This window comes from Aedes albopictus, chromosome 2 (genome assembly GCF_035046485.1).
Source record: "Aedes albopictus strain Foshan chromosome 2, AalbF5, whole genome shotgun sequence".
NCBI classification, from domain to species: Eukaryota; Metazoa; Arthropoda; class Insecta; order Diptera; family Culicidae; genus Aedes; species Aedes albopictus.
The window spans coordinates 396030386-396048701 of NC_085137.1; the positions used below are offsets into that span (position 1 = coordinate 396030386).

At 43.7% G+C, this 18316-nt stretch overlaps 2 protein-coding genes across 2 annotated transcripts in view; one reads left to right on the plus strand and one right to left on the minus strand.

The window, feature by feature from the left end:
• The window catches only part of LOC115253479 (KAT8 regulatory NSL complex subunit 2), a 598461-nt gene that overhangs the window by 544588 nt on the left and 35557 nt on the right, over positions 1 to 18316 (plus strand). The window lies entirely within an intron of this gene.
• The window catches only part of LOC115270152 (cyclin-T), a 43291-nt gene that overhangs the window by 2819 nt on the left and 22156 nt on the right, over positions 1 to 18316 (minus strand). The window contains exons 8-9 of the mRNA XM_029879306.2: positions 12198 to 13328; positions 10630 to 12119 (exon numbers count right to left, since the gene is read on the minus strand). Coding sequence (XP_029735166.2) covers positions 10630 to 12119; positions 12198 to 13328 — 2621 coding nt within the window. The remainder of the gene's footprint in view (positions 1 to 10629; positions 12120 to 12197; positions 13329 to 18316) is intronic.

The window sequence follows — 18316 nt, forward strand, 5'->3', positions numbered from 1 at the left end:
GATGTTTCCCATACTTGCTCTGTCCTACGAAGCCTGCTGGAGTTGGTTACCTGCTAAGCGCTCACGCTCACGTTGCGCTCATGAAGTGGAATGGTCCAATGAAACCTCACCCCACCCATGGTTCAATCACAGACAAACAGACGTATTACTATGAACAAATTTGCAATAATGGTGATAAACCTACTTTCTCAAATGTAATCAGACAAGAGGTCTTGGATCTAACACTGTGCAATGCTGCAATCTTTGACAAGATCACAAACTGGCACGTGTCAGATGAGATTTCTCTATCTGATCATAAACACATAATCTTCAATTGGAGTGGTGGAGATTATTCTAGAACCGCATTTAGAAATCCCAGGAGGACAAACTGGGATCAATATGTAGAATTGTTGAATACGCATTCATTTACAATGGGAGAAACTATTTATTCAACCCAAAAGTTGGAATCATTTTCTCAAAGGGTAAATGAAAGCATCATCAATTCCTTTGACGGAAGTTGTCCCACCATACAATCGTCTTCTACTAGAGACGTGCCATGGTGGAACTTTAAACTGGATCGCCTTAGAAAATTTTCTCGTAAAATGTTCAATAGAGCGAAACAAACGGGAGATTGGACTCAGTACAGGGAAGCCCTGACTGAGTACAACAACGAAATACGAAAATCTAAAAGAAAGTCTTGGATGCTGACATGTGAAAACATGAACAGCACTCCTGTAGTTGCAAGACTACAGAAAACGCTTGCTAAAGATCATTCAAATGAATTGGGAAACCTGAAGCGCGACGATGAGGTTTTTCCAAAACTCCCCGTGAAACTTTGGATTTAATGATGGAAACCCATTTTCCGGGTTCGGTTCTAAGCATGGATTCCAATGATACTATATCTCTGGAAGGTGAAGGATGTTCTAGTATAAACTCTTCGGAGTCAACTAGTACAATAAACACCGCCTCAGATTTAGCTGATGAAATCTTCACGAAGGCCAGAGTGGAAAATGCAATTAGATCTTTTCAGCCTTTTAAATCTGCAGGAGTTGATGGAATATTTCCAGCACTGATTCAAAATGGAGAAGCGGTGTTGGTTCCATCACTAATTGAGATGTTCAAGGCTAGTTTAAGATTGAATTACGTTCCATCAAAATGGAGACTTGTAAAAGTTATCTTTATACCAAAAACCCGATTTAATCCACCTATGGTGAACAGAACCCTTCTTACACTTATTAAAACTATTGTTGTATTATTTGTATTTAACATATTTATTTTATGTGATGGACCAAAAGTTCTAGAAAATATTGTGGATTTGGCATCTAGTAAATTGGTTTCCAAAATAGCATCATGGACCATGGACTAAACTACCAGAAATGACTCCAGACACCTTCTAGAATCTTGTGTGAAATTTTTAAAAAATAGCTTACATATTCTGGAATATTGTATGTTTTGTTAACTGCCAAAAGATCTTGAATCGATTAACAAATGGATAAGAAAATCAGCGAGATATACTTTGTCTAATATCTCTTAATCAGTCGATTAAATTAGCTCCGAAGTACTTGGTATTCATGGTTATGGTGCAAAATAATCCGCCCAAAAGTGACGCATGTTTCGTTTGTCTGGTGGCCAAAAACAAAAGAGGCTACCACACAATCGAAGCTTGCGAAAATTCAACGTCTTGCGTCCATTGCTGTTACAGGAGCGATGCGAAGCACTCCATCAAAAGCTTTAGATGCGATTCTCAATCTACTACCTTTGCACGAGTGCGTGCAATTAGAAGCAGAAAAGGAATTGCTGAGACTTGAACGAGTTGAAAAGTTTATGCCAGGTGATCTTGTAGGTCACCTGAGCATTTCACAATACTTCCATAATAGGCCAGTAATGAAAATGATTAAAGACTGGATGAAACCTGTGGAGAACCATGATGGTCCTTACAAGCTGCACGAAACAACTCGTGCAGATTGGGAAGTCGGAGGTCCCACTGTTCGTCAAGGGTCAATCAAATTCTTTACAGATGGCTCAAAAGTTGGAATAAAAACAGGAGCAGGAATCTACGGCCCTGGAATACAAATTTCAGTGGCGGTGGGACATTATCCTACGGTGTTTCAAGCAGAGATTCTTGCTATTTTAAAATGCGCAAATATCTGCCTTGAGAGAAAATACAGGTATGCAAATATTTGTATTTTCTCAGATAGTCAAGCTGCACTAAAAGCATTGTGCGCTTACAAATGTACTTCAAAGCTTGTCTGGGAATGCATTCTTTCACTGCGCAGACTGTGCCAAGGGAATTCAGTAAACTTATACTGGGTTCCAGGTCACTGTGGCATTGAAGGAAATGAAATGGCAGACGAGCTTGCTAAAAGTGGTTCCAATTTACAGTTTGCTGGCCCAGAACCATTCTGTGGTATATCAAACTGTACAATTAAAATGGATCTGAAATGCTGGGCTGAGCAGAGGGTGATATCCAATTGGATGGACGTCAAAAATTGCAATCAGTCAAAACGATTTATAACACCAAATGCTTATAAAACCAAAAAGCTCTTAGAGCTCAACAAGAGAGCTCTATGTACATACACTGGCCTAGTAACTGGACACTGCCCGAGCAGGTATCACTTGAAAAATATTGGCCATATTCAGAGTGATATCTGTCGTTTCTGTAATATGGAACGTGAAACCTCGGAACATCTGCTTTGCAGCTGTGGTGCTTTATACACGCGCAGGCAAAGATTTCTAAATAGTGGTTGCTTGCAACCCAGTGAGATCTGGTCTGCAAAACCTGGGAAGGTCTTGGAGTTTATCAATTCCATTGCACCTGACTGGGAGACGACGCGTCGTGGCAGTAGCTGATTACTTGACACATGGTAATTAGCTGGCTAGATGCGAATATCAAAACGGGACATGCCATAAAAGTTCAGCCTATTGGACGCAGTGGCTTAATTTCCCCAACAGGGGAGGAAAAAAAATGAACAAATTTCGATAAAAACCATCGTTACGAAAATATAATCGCCCAATGCTAACCAAGCTTTGTTACGCAAACCGGTAGTGAGCAAACGTCAAACAAGATCAAAAACGATGCGAGCGCCGTTACCAAGCGATTTGCGAACTACAAAATATTTTAACTAACCGTGAAAGAGGGTAACGATGAGAAGTGAGTATAGTGAGACGTCTGTTTGTCTGTGGTTCAATGTTACACGACAACCGTTGTTGCTAGCGAGATGGAAGAAAAAGAAAACTTGTACGGTCCACCGAGTGCGCCGTAAATCAGATCTCAGAGGTGACATTCCCATAGGCGACTTCAATGAGGAGGTTGGTTTCAATAACTTGGACTATGAACAGGTTATTGAACGTCCTAGTCTCTCTGGGAAATTAGTGAGAGCGAAGAGTTGTTTGCCGAATGTGACAATAATGACACGGTATGATGTGCGGAGCTACATGTCAACTGGATAATCTGGATCCATCGATAGGAAGAGAAGATCAATAGACTGGATTCTGGAACCCAGCAGAACATAGTAGCAGATGCAAGCCCACACCCAGAGGCCTATGGCCTGCATTGGCTGCTCATCAGCTTAGTGTTTCGTGGGTACTTGCACAGTTTTGGTGTGGCAGGCATGAAGATACTCTACGCCCAAGAAAGTCAAGGAAATTTTCTTCACGAAAATTTCCTGGGGAACCGGAATCGAACCCGTCACCTATAGTATGACCGAGCTGAATACCCGAGGCGGTGACAAAGAGGTGGCGCAAATAGGACTGATGATAAGCACTCGCAGAAGCGGGTGAGGCAGCCGTCAGGTGAAGAGTTGTCTGGTGGTGCCCCGAAGGTCGGCAGTAATGCAGGCAAGTCGGACCCCAGCCAGGTGTCCCGGAAAGCTGGGAAATGTGGGCCATAAAAGGCTGGCCCGTCCCGGAAGGATGGGAACAAGGGGTTGCGACCTGGGTTGGTAGGCCCTCAGCAACAGCAGAGTAGGGCGAACCAAGGGGAGGACCCTCCTTGGATGAAGGTCGAGCGGAAGCAGAAGAAGATAAAGCCGCAGGTCGAGGAAGCGAAGGACGCCAAACCTACAGTCTGTTTATAACACAGTCCCGCAAAGAGTGAAACCAAATCTACCTATCGAACTGTCAAATCGGCTACCTATCGAGCACGCAAGCAAAATTATGAAAACAAAGTCTGGCGAAGAAGAATAACAACAATCAAAAGAAGTCGTCTCTGCATGTCTCTATATATACAGTCTATAGCCAAACCAAGGCACTAAAAGAGTAGATGCCAAGCGCGAGAAAGGCGATGCGCTCGTCTTTAAGACTGTCGAAGTACTCGGACGTTTTGTAGGCGATGCAATGCGACGCCAAGCTCGTAGATCTGGGAGCCGATGTGCGCAATATAAGACGTACTTGTACGGGCGAGATGATCCAGGAGCTGAAGCGCGATAAGGAGCACAAGGGCGCCGCCTTCAAAAGTTTGGTGGAAGAGGTCATTGGCGAAGGGGCGGAGGTAAGGCTCTTACACAAGAGGCGACTCTGAAGGTGAAAAACCTAGACGAGGTCGCCGAATTGGAAGAGCTCGTGCAGGTGGCCGCTGCAGCCGTCAGACTACGGAAGAGGCTGGCAGGGACACAGGTAGGTTTGGTTCAGCTACCTGTGGCGAACGTAAAAAAGTCCATTCAAGTAGGGAGGATTATGGTAGTCTGGTGCATATGTTATCTGACGCCCTACAAGCCACCGGAGGTTTGTTTCAGGTGTCTGGAACCAGGACACAAGTCATGGGACTGCAAAGGCCCTGACAGGAGCAAACTTTGTAGGAGATGGGGCGCCGAAGGTCATAAGAACACAAGACTGCACGAGTCCACCCATTTGTCTGATGTGTATTGGGAAATCCAAGAAAGCAGTAGTGAACAAATCAAAGTGCATGTAACGCAGCTAAACCTGAACCGTTATGACGTTCAGCAACTGCTTTGTCAGGCGGTTTCTGAGTGGGAGACGGGTATCGCCATCATAGCGAACCTATATCGAGTACCCACCGGCAACGGCAATTGGGTCGCGGATGGGTCCAGAAAAAATGGCGGCGACATGGACGACGAGCAAATACCCTGTGGTGTCTACTATCTATGAGGGCTTCGGGGTCTTCTTCTGTAGCTGTTATGCGCCTGCACGGTGGCCGATCGAATAGTTCACACAGATGCTGGATTGACGACCGTGCTAACAGAGCGAAGGCCGGTGATAATAGCGGCTGGCTTTAATGCCTGGTTCGTGGAATGGGGTAGCCGTTTCACGAATCAGCGGGGACAGATTCTAGGCCATACTAGATGTCGACATGGCTAATGATGGTACCAAGAGTAGGTATCTTTAGTCGAAACGGTGCGGAGTCGATAATTGACGATACTTTTTGTAGTTCTGGCCTAACAAGTAGTTCGAACTGGAGAGTAGACGATAGCTACACTCACAGCAGGGATCACCTGGCGGTTCGCTACAGTATCGACTACAACAGCAGCAGGCAACGGGTAGAGGAAGATGCGGCTAGGCCAAGGTCAAGCCCTCGCAGGTAGAAGACATCATGCTTCGACGAAAGGGTATTTAGGGAGGCGCTCCGCCGAAACCTACTCGGTTTAGAAGACGACGAGCTGGTAGCGGTGCTGTCGCGTGCGTGCGATGCGACCATACCTACGCTACTCCACCCTAACATTTGGAGGCCACCGGCTTACTGGAGCTGGCTCACCACAAAACTGAGGTGATGGTTGTGGATAAGCGGAAGTCGGAGCAGCAAGCGGTGATCAGTGTAGTGCAATGCACTATCACGTCGAAGCGCTCCGTAAAATACTTGGGCGTGATAATCGACGTTAAGCTCACCTACGGTAGGCACGTTGATTACGCCTGTAAAAGAGTCTCCACAGCTATAGTGGCACTGTCCCAGATGATGTCCAATATGTAGCTCTGCGGTGTACGCCAGTAAGCGAAAACTTGTGGCTAGTGTCGCTACGTCCATACTAAGGTATGTCGGCCTGGCATGGAGCACTGCGCTAAGTACCGAAAGCTACCATGGTAAGCTGGAAAGTACTTACAGGCTGATGTGTCGAGTGAGGACCACTCGGGAAACTGGCTAAGCGCAAGCATGCTACCGTGATGGACTCTCCAAAGCGAGTCATTGATGTTAGTTGCTGCAGGCTACGCAGTTAACCTTGAGGATGCGATGTGCACTAGCCCCTCTCTGAAGCCAATGCCTTCATGGTGTTTCTGGAGAGACGAAGGGTTTAGCGACCATATAGGAATGTGTTTAGTGGGTCGAGGTGAGACGGTTTTAACCGCTTTAACCCTTTCCTTCCCACGACTTTGAAAGGATATATCTATGCCAAAAAAGCGTTTCCGAAAAAAGTGGTAGAACAAAAGTTATTGCAAATTGGCTAAATTTTTCGAAATCAATGAAACAAATTTTGGTTGTAAATCAATAGGTTTTTGATTGTTTATCAATAGTTCAACTATTGAAACAAGTAGGTAGTAGTTGGGTTAACCTTATGAGGTTATAACCATATTCTAAAAATTATTGCATCATATTCTCTAATTTCGTTTGTCCGGAGTTCGTCGAAAATCGATGGTGCTCTAGAGCAACCATGGGAAGTAGAGGGTTAACCCCACACTACTCGGACCTTCCTGTTCGGGTGTTTTTTGAGCAGATTTCCCCCCTATGGTTTAGAAGAGAAAAAAAATGACGGTACCTGTGTTCATAAGCGTCAAGGCGGTATACGACAGTATCGATCGCACAGAACTATGGAAAGCTGGACAGAGTGATAAAAACAATGATGGACGGTGAACGGGATAGCTTCGAGGTAGGTGACGAATTTAGATACGGTTCCCTACGTGAAATACGTGAAGGCGCATCACTGGTGAAAGTCGTGACTACTACGGGATGCAGAAAAAACTGCAATCACCCCACACCGAATGTACCATGTGCTAAATGCTTATTATACCGGTAATCCTCTATGAACACAAGACATTGGGGGCCATGCTTGAGAAGGATCTGCAAGACTCAGACTTTTCGACTGACGGGTGCTAAAAACGATTTTTGACGGTGTGCAGAAGAATGAGGTGTGGCAGCGAAGGACCAACCACGAGCTCGCTGTACTCTACGGCGAACCCAGCATCTGTGAGGTGTCCAAAGCCGGACGGATACGGTGGGCAGAGCAGATATAATCGCAGTAAATAGGAAAGTAGTCGTGTTTTCCATAGACGTGGAACTTTAACATGGTTTAACATTACTACTGGAACTTACCGTGAAAATGATCAGTGCAGTCAACTTTCGTTCGTTGGGCTACGTTTAGGTGGGCTTTGATTTAACTGGGCTTCGATTTAGGTGGGCCATAGCCCAGTTAAAACGAAATCAAAATTTAACATTTAATGTCACTTTTTGACGTGAAGCCTGATTTGTCTAGGTTGGTAGCCCTGAAATTCTATTGTTGGAGATTATTTGACAGCTGAAAACTCAGCCCACCTAGTGAAAGTCTTTCACTAACTGGGCTAAGAGCTTAGTGCGACGAGCGAAAATTGACTGTAATACGCTTTACAGATGACCTTGCAAGATATAGACAACCTAAATAAATGTCTTTGAATGAACTTCAATTTGCCAGGAATGGAATGAAAACATTCGTTGAATCTCTAATCACAAGCCATAGTTGTTTAAAATTATAATCTCGTCTGTCTTAACTTTCAAAATGATTTGTTATTCCCTATCGTTGGAAATACAATAATGAGGTGATAGGGTTACCAATACATTGTAGGCAAGTTAGTGGAAGCAGCTTTAATGATGAGGGGAAATTCTTAGAATTATATGAATGAAATATGATCGATAACTTAATTAACCGATTCTGGGCCTATGTTTTATTTTGAATTTACAAAAGCTAAGCATATATTTCAGTGGCAGAATTTCAAAAAGTATTCTACGAGGGCATTCTGAATGCGTATACCTACCTTTAATTTACCGAAGTTTTGAAAAATCAAATTTTGTTTATATATACACACTTAGATTTTTTTACAGTATCCGGTAATTTTTTACCGAATTCTCAACAGCTGAACGTTCGGTAATCAGTTCGGTAATCCAAACCGGTACCGAACGTCCGGTAAATAGAGTTTTCGAAAAGCTGTCAAAAATTACCGAATTTCTCCGGTAGTGCTTATTCCTGAATTACCGTAGAGTTTGGTAGTTTTTCAATTCCTATTGGATTTTTTTACAGTTTTTCGGTATCCATGAAAATGAAAGATGTAGGGCATAGTTTATTTGTTTTTATTTACGGTAATTATAGAAAAAGTTGTGTATGTCGGCATAAACAAGTTTCACCATTTTTTTGCTTTAATTTCCACTCGATCTGGTACATAGTATGAATGCGAGGTGAATTTTTATCGTTTTGGAGTTGGAGAAGCTGCCAGCGGCTGGAATATTGTGTTGATAATTTTAATAGAGGATGGCCAGATTCAATATTAGGATGCATACTTACAGCAATTCAGCAAATATGATGCTCTTCCCGATGGTAACACCATCCTCAAGGAACTAGAACTTTATAAAAAAATACTTGAGCTTTGATATATGGAAATACAAATTCCATTTGCCACAACTCGACGTTTCGTAAGCGTTTCTTACCACTTTACTGATTGTTCGGTAATGTAGGGTGCGATGTACGAACTGTTCGGTAATTTTTCGTACAGTATACTGCTTTTTTTAGTTTCTGCAGTACGTACGGTAATTTATTTGACAGGTAGGTATCAAAGTACAAACTGTTCGGTAATCAAATCACCGAACTTTTGTAAAATGGTTGATTTTTACCGAACAACGGTATTTTTTTCGCTCTACCGAATTTTTCCGGTGAAAAAATTACCGAACAGCGAAATAGAAACTGAGTGTGTAGCGATGCGGTTCCAAGTTTAGAGTTTTTTCAAGGCTGAGGCCATGTGTGTTTCATAGAGAAAGTAGAGCAACACTACTCTGTTCCGGAACACTTTTTTTTTCAATTTGAAATGTAATGAGTTTATGATATATTTTTGTAGTAGAGAATGACATGGTTTTACCTAACTATTTTTAAATCAGGCTTGAAGATATATGAAGCGTAACCTAACTATGCAAACTTTTAAAAACACTATCAAGCATCTTGAAAGACACTGACACACCTACACATACAAACAAACGCAGTGGACCAAAATGTGCATCAGCATATCGAAGCAACAAGTGAGAAAAACTTTGGGGAATCGATCAAAAGAACGGAAGATTTCTTTCGGCGCTGGTCGTAGCCAAACTAGACCAGCGAGTGTTTCTTAGCATAACAAGATATCGAACAAAATAAACAGCACATTCACGGGTTGGTTTTCTGTAAAAAATGCGTTTTTATTTAATACCATTTTCAGTGCTTTTCATCATCAGTTCGTGTGACAGCTGAACGTTTGTTTCGTTTCGTACTACAACAGTTTATATGTTTTTAAGTCAACTTTTGCTTGCCATAGATTTTTTTTGCCGCCCTTCAAAATCGTGCTCACTGGCAATCAGTAACCCTATCACATGGAAAACACAGTGGAACAGAACAAATTGCGCGAGTTTTTATTTTTTTAGCAAAATTTGAACAAATGTTGTTTTTTTATCTGTTTTGAATGTTTTTTGTCTAAAGCATTTTTTTTTTCTCGTTCGAGCATATCAATCCATTAGATAGATTGAGCTTGATGTTTACATATCCGGACGAATTATCTAAATTGTCGTTGTTTTAAAACTATACATTAGCCAAAGGGAGAATTTATTGCGACCTACTTACTTAAAGAAGAAAACAGTGAAGGAAAACTAAATTATCACCACTCAGCACAATCGTTGTTTTAGAAAACGTCTACCTGGAGGGCAAACTCGAGTAAAATTTTTAAATTGACGGTCATGTTTGGTTTGAGCTTTTCCTAGTTTTCTTGAAAGTTTTCGTAAGTGGCTTTAATCGCTGGTCACTTTGATTTTGAAAAAAAAGCAAAGTAGAGAGCGATCAAGCCTGATGAAAAACTATTAGGAGGAGGAAGTCAAAGTGAGTAGAAGATTAAACATTGCAGTCGAACGCTAACAAAAAGATGAATCTCAAAATGCTTAAATTTTAGGTGTCTGTTCAGCAGATTTTTCAATTCTTGCTTGAAGAAAAAAAAATGAAAATAGGTTGAACACATGTCTGGGAAACACAATCAATTATAATTACTACACACATATGTAAATCAAACTTAAATATCCAGATGTTTTATTAAGTAAAGTTCAAAGTCAATGAAAACATTTCATAGGTTGCAAAAATCAAACACGTCTGCTTTAAAATTTACTCGAGTTAAGGAATGAACGTTGGGTAATAACGAATCGCCGGAGTTTCACTTGATATGAAGAAACTGCATCTAGTTCAACAAGATCCATCATTCTCCTCTCGTAATTGGGCAATCGTGAAACCATGCCCAGACGGTGAGTGATAATTTATTTACACAAGTACGCATATTAATAATTAAAGAATTTGATCAACAGTGCTAATGGTGTGCGCCGCCCTTCAGGTTCAGCCGGTTTACAAACGCTGTCCCCGAACGCTCGCGCACACACGTTTCAACATATTCTCTAGGAAGGCGGCGATTACCAACATTTTACTATCAGAAATACAACGACAGATCGTCACTTACCTTGCTAGAGGAAGATTTACTGGAAGTGTTGCCAGCCTGTCCGCCCGAGGCGGAGGAACCCCCGTTATTGCCACCAGTGTTGCCATTCTGCTTGTTGTATTCACTGGTGGTCATCGCGCTCCCTGCAGTGGCCGTTGCAGCCGCTGCCATCGACTTGCTCGATTTGCTCTTATCCCGCTCCTTGTCGCGATCCTTCTTTTTGTTGCCGTGGCTGTGGTGACCCCCGGTCCCGGTGGCATGTCCGTGACCGGAGCCATTGTTGAAACTACCGTCGCTGATATTGTAGTGTTCGATTTTGTCCTTGGAGATTTTCAACTTGAGCGGGGTGGTGGATGGTAGAGCTGATTGACCAGCGGCAGAACTGGCGGCCCCGGGAGCTGCGGACGTTCCACCGGCGCCGGTAGAACTACTGAGAGAAGAAGCACCCGAGAGTCGGTCTTTCGGGATTTTTATTTTCAGTCCCATGTCGGAGGCGGCGGCCGGCGCCGGGTTGCCACCGGTTTCCGTGAGCGGGTGGAGATTCAGCTTATCCTTGGGAAGTTTGATTTTGATTGGCCCGGGGACCATAGCTGACGGATCGTTCGGCTGATCGGATTTCTCTCGTTCTCGGTCCCGGTGCCGATCCTTGTCCTTCTTGTGCTTTTTCCGTTCTTCGCGATCTTTGTCCTTAGATTTATCCTTTTCCTTGTGTTTGTGTTTGTCCTTCTTTTTCTTCTTCTCTGACTTGGAACGCCGGTGCTCTTCCTCTTTGGTAAGTGCTGAGACCGAATCGCCCGTTAGTGTCGTAAGTTCGCTGCTAATCAAAGCAAGATTGGCAACACTTCCCAAGGATGACAACGGGGCTAACAAAGTGGGCGCTGCTGACATTATTGGTGCGGACTGTGCAAGCAAACTGCTGATTGCAGACGGTGCGTTCACGTCCAGAGATGATGGAGCCTCTGTTTTGATGGTAGCTTCAGGTACATTGGACACTATGCTTGGAGCCGACGATGCGCTCAAGCTTGAAACCGATTGTGAAGATTGTGCAGTACTGGCCTGCTTCGATGATCCCAAAGCAATCGAAGTAGCCGCAGTAGTAGCGCTATTACTTCCGTTCCCACTGGTGCCGAGCGTTCCGAACTTGCTTTCCGTGCTACAAAGGCTTTCCTTGAGTAAACTACTCACCAACGCCGGATTGGTTTCAATTCCATTGATCGTATTGGCGAAACTAGTTTTACCGACGATCACCGGTTTCGAGTCGTTCAGCAGAGGTTGCGACAGCAGCGATCCTGGATCGTGAAACGAAAACATCGAGAAGCTATCGTCCTGCTTGTCGAACGTGCTGGACAAATCGAACGACGAGGCAAACAGATTTTCCGACGGCGAGGGAATTTCCACCTTCCGAACTTTCGACTCCCGGAAATCGGTTCCGTCGTCCTGGCGAACTTGTTCGCTGTTGGGAAGCGATCGTTTCACCGGCGCTTGCCCACCAGGAGGAAGCTTGTTGATACCTGAATGATAAAACCGAAAATGAAGTTTTTTTTTTAAATTTAAAATATCAACATTCAAAACCAAATGCCAACGCTTACCTAGCAAATCCGTTGGTTCCAGCGACGCCGCATCCATCAGTGTCCTCTTTAGGCTCGCGGACGTAGATGAGGATTTCTTCTCACTAGACGACGTCTTGGATTGGCCGCCGGGAGTTGTTACGGCAGCTTCGCCACGTCGTTCTTTCTTCGGCGTGATCGAGCGAGACTTTTGCTGTTGATCCGAGTAGGCCGGTGGTACGGTCGGTTTCTTTTCCTTGGGGCTTTCCTTGATGGATCGCTGAGCTAGTTGGCCTTGCGATCGGGATTTGCTGGACATGTTGTTGCTCTCGGCTTGCTGCGTGTCCTTCCAGTCGGGGCTGAAGATTGACGAAGGTTTCGACTGCTTGGGAGGTGTACAGATTTGCATCGGCTCAGTCAGTCGGTTACTGTCGTCAATAAGGCGGAATGAAGACGACTCGGAACCAGCTGATGATGGTAACTGCGGTTGCATCTGGTTCTTAAACTGCGGATTAGGGACGGACTGCGATTCATTAGAAGGCATGGTGTTGTTCCGATTACTCATCGATTGACTATAGCTAGGTGGGTGAGACCCGTAGGACGCCGACGAAGGTTGCTTCATCATCGACGACGATGACGACCGGCCGGACATGTCCGGATTACTGCCACTGAACAGCGGTGCCGCCATCATGGAACTTTGAGATTTCACCTGATTTTTACCATCCATCAGTGAAAGCGATGGACCTTTCTGGCCACTACTGACGCCGTGACGGTCAACCTTGCTAGTTGGGGCGTATGGATTCATTGATGATGAAGAGGAACCGCCAGCAGCAGCCGTCGGTATCATACGGTTCTTTGAATCCCTAGAACCATCATGCATGTTGCCGTATCTAGACGAAGACGACGACGACGATGAAGACGACTGTGGTGGCATGCCGGAACGGCTACTACTACTGTGATGGGGTGGCATTGGTTGCTGCATTTTACCGCTGGAACTACTACCGGTTCCATAGTGGCCACCTCCGGCACCTGCCATCATCTCCCGCTGCTGGTGCAACGCTTGCGATGAAGACGACGGTGGACGTTCACCGCCGCGAGAACGGGAACTGCCGGAAGATGAAGGAATTTTGTGGCTGGAAGATGATGATTGTGATGCTTTCAGCGATGGGTCACCTGAAATAATAACTTTGGATTAGTATGTGGACTACGACTTGCATAACGTCATACACCGAAAACTCTAGGGATTTTTTTTTGCATTTAATGTTTATCAAGAGGCTATTGTGCTGCACAGTTCTAAGATTACACAGTCGGTGATCTGAGGCTCTGTCTCAGCTGCAACGTTATGCTTGAGAGAGGTTGACCTTGTGCTTGATTGACATCTCGTAGGCTCATGATGACCGGTTCAATTCCCGATTGGCTCAGGAACCATTCCTGATGGAAATTTCATTGATCTCCTTGGGCATAGAGTATCTTCGTGCCTGTCACGCGATATACACTGTGGTGCATAATTGATCGGACAAACGCCGATTTTCATACAAAATGGCCAAGTTTGAGATGGTGTAACTATAGTTTGCTTTGGTGGATTGAGCTCAATTTTTGACACGGAACTACAAATATGCTGAATTTTGTGTATACAAAGTATAAAATGTTTTCGTTCACAGGTCTGGGCGTGGCAAGGCGTTGAAAATATTGCAAAAGTGATCGGACAGCGGTACCCCTTTGATTTACACAGTGTATACCTACATATGCAAAATGGTCATTCGCAGATGAAGATCTGAGTTAATAACTGTGGAAGTGCTCATCGAACACTAAACAGGCTTAAAGAATTGCCAGCTTGATTGCGGTCTAATGAGAACTAAATCAAACATGATCCCAGCTTTATCCTGTCAAGTTTGTGTGATAGTTGACTTGCTTCCCCTATTACTGGTTTAGTCATTTGCGCCGATGTTGCGTTTCGTAAAACGCCAATTTTCCAGCACCAGCATTTACCTTTGAACACCAATTCTGATTTAGACAACAAAAGGTTGCAGACTGTCTCAGAATCAATAATCAAGTTTGATCTTACTTAATCATTAATATAAGGCTCATGCGCCATCTGGCATAAAGGAGCTGAGTTCATTTGAAACTCTTTTTTTACAATTTCATACTTTTGATTTATTTACTAGATTAGTTTTGAGAAACCGTAAAACTTGTGGTTTGGTCGAGGTTAGGGAGAACAATAATGTTTGAGGAAGGGATGGGATGATGTGGTTTTTCTTCGACTCTCAGCAGCATGGCGTGGCGTAGTCGCTGCTAGTCAAACGTAGAGTGGACAAACAAACTGTAACGATACAAACAAACGATTTTCAAAGGGACACGAGGTAGACAAGTGCAACAACAAGACGGGGGTATCAAACGAAGACTTCAGCTTGTTTCAAAAAGTCGTACACAAGCTTCATGTACTCAAGATCAGGTTTTTCCAACACATCTTTAATGTCTTCCTCCTTTTCTGGTTTTCTTCAGGCCCTAAGGGATGCACATAAATCGGATCTGGCAATATTCGGGACATTCCCGCACGACATTGATAGCCTGCACCACAGCTATAGCGATTGCTATCTGTGAACTTTATTCGATCGACTCACATCCAACCCCTTAAACCGCGCCGTCTTCGATACCTGTGAGAGAATTGAATGCCCAATTCCCCTGCATCCCATTTTCGTGACCAATTGGCCAAGGCATGCTGACGAGCAATCGAAAAAAAAATCATTGAATGCAATATGACGGTCATAAATCTCGCCTTCCATAGCACCCATCACCTTGGCGAGCGAGTCCGCTTTCTCATTGCCCGGGATCGAGCAATGCGAAGGGACCCAAGCCAAGGTGATATTATATGATTGATTCGATAAAGCACTCAGAATTGATCGTATTTCACTTAGGAAATACGAGGAGTGCTTCACCGGCCTCATTGAACTAATAGCCTCAATTGAACTGCGGCTATCCGTGAAAATGAAATATTGATCAGAGGGAAGAGAGGCGATTCGCTCTAATGTATAGTGAAAAGCCGTCAATTCTGCGACATATACTGAGCAAGGATTTCGAAGTTTATAGGCGGCTCTATGGGGCCCATATAGCCGAGGCGGTAAACGCACGGGTATTCAGCATGACCATGCTGAGGGTGACGGGTTCGATTCCCGGTCGGTCCAGGATCTTTTCGTAAAGGAAATTTCCTTGACTTCCTTGGGCATAGAGTATCTTCGTGCCTGCCACACGATATACACATGCAAAATGGTCATTGGCAGAGGAAGCGCTCAGTTAATAACTGTGGAAGTGCTCATAGAACACTAAGCTGAGAAGCAGGCTTTGTCCCAGTGAGGACGTTACGCCAAGAAGAAGAAGAAGAAGGCGGCTCTATGAATCCCTAGAAATACACCAAATCCAGTGAAATCATTTGTTTTAGACTCGTCTGTGAAAATTTTTTTGTCGCAACTAACATGTGGTGATGCTTGCAAAAATTATAGGAATCAGATCAAAAACTATAGTGGAATTGGAGAAATCTGGGAAGCAATCACGGTTGAGAACATTCAAAGAAGAGTTAACCTCCAGAGTGATGTACGAGTAGTACACTGCCATAAATTTTGTTTGATGTGTTCGTTCGATTAGCATTTCAAATTATTTAATAGGATCCTAAAATTAAAGACGAAATCTCGCTTATATTGAATAATACGATCAAGCATGGTATTCTAATCGGAATTGTACTTTACTCGAACTTGAAAAACAAAGGAATAATGAGAAAATTCGAAATAAGTAAAATGGTAAATAGTTCTACTTTGACATTTGAGGTCAACCTTGTGTGACTGAGCTCGACATTTTTCGCACTGGGATTTCAAAAATGTTCCTATCTGACATATCTGACATCTGACACGGTGAAAAAAAAATCACTCAAAGCACAGACAAACAGACGTAACACTTCGAACATTTTTCGATTCAAATCATAGTCACGGAAACATATTCGCCCAATGCTAAAAGGCCTATGTTTGGCCGATCACCAACTAGGTGGCGGTAGTGAGCAAACGTCAAACTCGAACAAAAACGATGCGAGCGCCACGGTTGGGCAGTTGGCCAACTATCAAATTTTAAAAAAGACCGTTAAATCGGTGTACGATGTGAATTATCAGAGTGTTACGTCTGTTTGTCTGTGCTCAAAGTATGTGTTATAAGCTAGGGACGAGACAAAAGGCTAAAAAAATAAAAATTATATATTTTTTCAACTACGGTTCGGTTAATAAAAACGTCAAAAATTGAGTAAATATGTACTCTTGAACCATATATTGTGGTTTAAAACAAGAATCCCGATAGGACTTTAGGAGCCTATTACCAATAAATTTTGCACCTCCTAGCGGATAAGGAATCTTAACGACAATTCCACGAAACGATCTGATAAAGGGTGTACTGCTGCAAGTACCTCCAAACTCATTGCGTGCGTCGAGTTCATGCAGCCTAACGCGATCCGAAAACAACGATGCTGGATACGCTCTAGTTTAATCAGGATGTGTGCTTTCGCGGCGGACTGAAAGCAAAAGCTACCGTATTCAAGAACCGACAGTATCGTTGTACGGTAAAGCTTTATCAGATCCTCGGGGTGGGCACCTCACCAAGTTCCGGTGAGTGTACGCATGAAGTTGATTCGTTGTTGGCACTTCTGATACAGATAATTAATATGCTTTCCCCAGGTGCCTTTAGAGTCGAACCAGACCCCAAGATTTTTTTTTTCCTCCCCTGTTGGGGAAATTAAGCCACTGCGTCCAATAGGCTGAACTTTTGTGGCACCCCAAGATACAAATGTGAAAGATCTTGAGTGAGTTCCTTACCCAAAATTTGAAGCTCTAGATCTGCTGGATCACGCTTCCTAGAAAAGACAACTAAGCTTTACGGTGGTTCAATCAGATCTTCCGCCTCTGGCCCGGTGAGAGAAACCATGGCTTCGTCCGCAAACTGTCGTAGCGAGCAATTTTCCACGAGACATTCGTCGATAGCTCTGACGTAAAAATGAAAGAATGGAGCTTAAACTAAACATGAGCCCTGGAGGAGACCATGAGAGAAAAACATGTTCTTCTCAGACAACAAGTTGTACAAATAGTTGTTTCAAATCGGAGAAAGCCCAAACTCGTGGAGTTTGTCTGAAAGGACATTAACGCAAACTGCATCGATAGCCCCCTTAATATCCAAAAATACTTAACCCATTTGGTCTTTTTGAGCGTAGGTCAGTTGAATTTCTGTAGAAAGCAGCGCCAGACAATCGCTCGTGCCCTTGCCCCTGCGGAAACCGAATTGAGTATTTTCCCTAGCAGCTTTTTTGTAGGGCTTACAGTGTAAGCACCCCAGACAACCAGTAATCGTATAAGATGTTAAATAAGACGAAAAAGTGGAGGCCATATGCGTACATGCCTCCATTTAGGCGCATGTAAAATGTACGCATATCGCCTCCACTTTAAGGACAAACGTCTTGAAATCCCGCTTCAACAGTGCATCAGAACTTCTAACTCACAAATCTCAAGAAGCAAGCATCAAACAACAGTGAATTTTATTATTCTGTTCTTCCTTACTTTAAATAAGTTGCAAATAAGAAAATCAGGTCCGCTGGTTTTGTTTACGAAGAGATTTGTGCGCTCGAAATCGTGAGTAGGGCCCAAAGCCGGCCATTGTGGTGGCCATGTTGCGATTCTAACAAGTCTGTCCTTAACATCTTATGCCGGCTTTTCGGGCCCGTATAAAGTTGATCACCAATATTAACTTATTTTCTTGATCAGCCTAGATAGCTGTGTAGTGTCGGTAGCGGTTAGTTCAACTAGCTAAGAATACGGCCCGCCTGTTCCAGTGGTAGGAGTCCACTAATCAGGTGACCCCTAATTCAATGTGTTATGCGGCTTTACGCTTACCGTGCCTAGGAATGAATGGTTATGGGGGGTCTTATAAAAAACTAATCGCAAACCGAGCCTGTGGAGTACCAGGGCACCCTCCACAGTATTTCAGGCCAAACATATCTAAAGGTCCTATCTGCAGAAGAGAGGCTCTTTTTGGTTCCCCTCTCTTTCGTTGATATCTCAGCTGTTTATTTGTCTCCTTGCAGAGAACGATGGTCAAAACAGTCGTCTTTTGGTTTGTACTGCAAAAGTAGTTGAAGT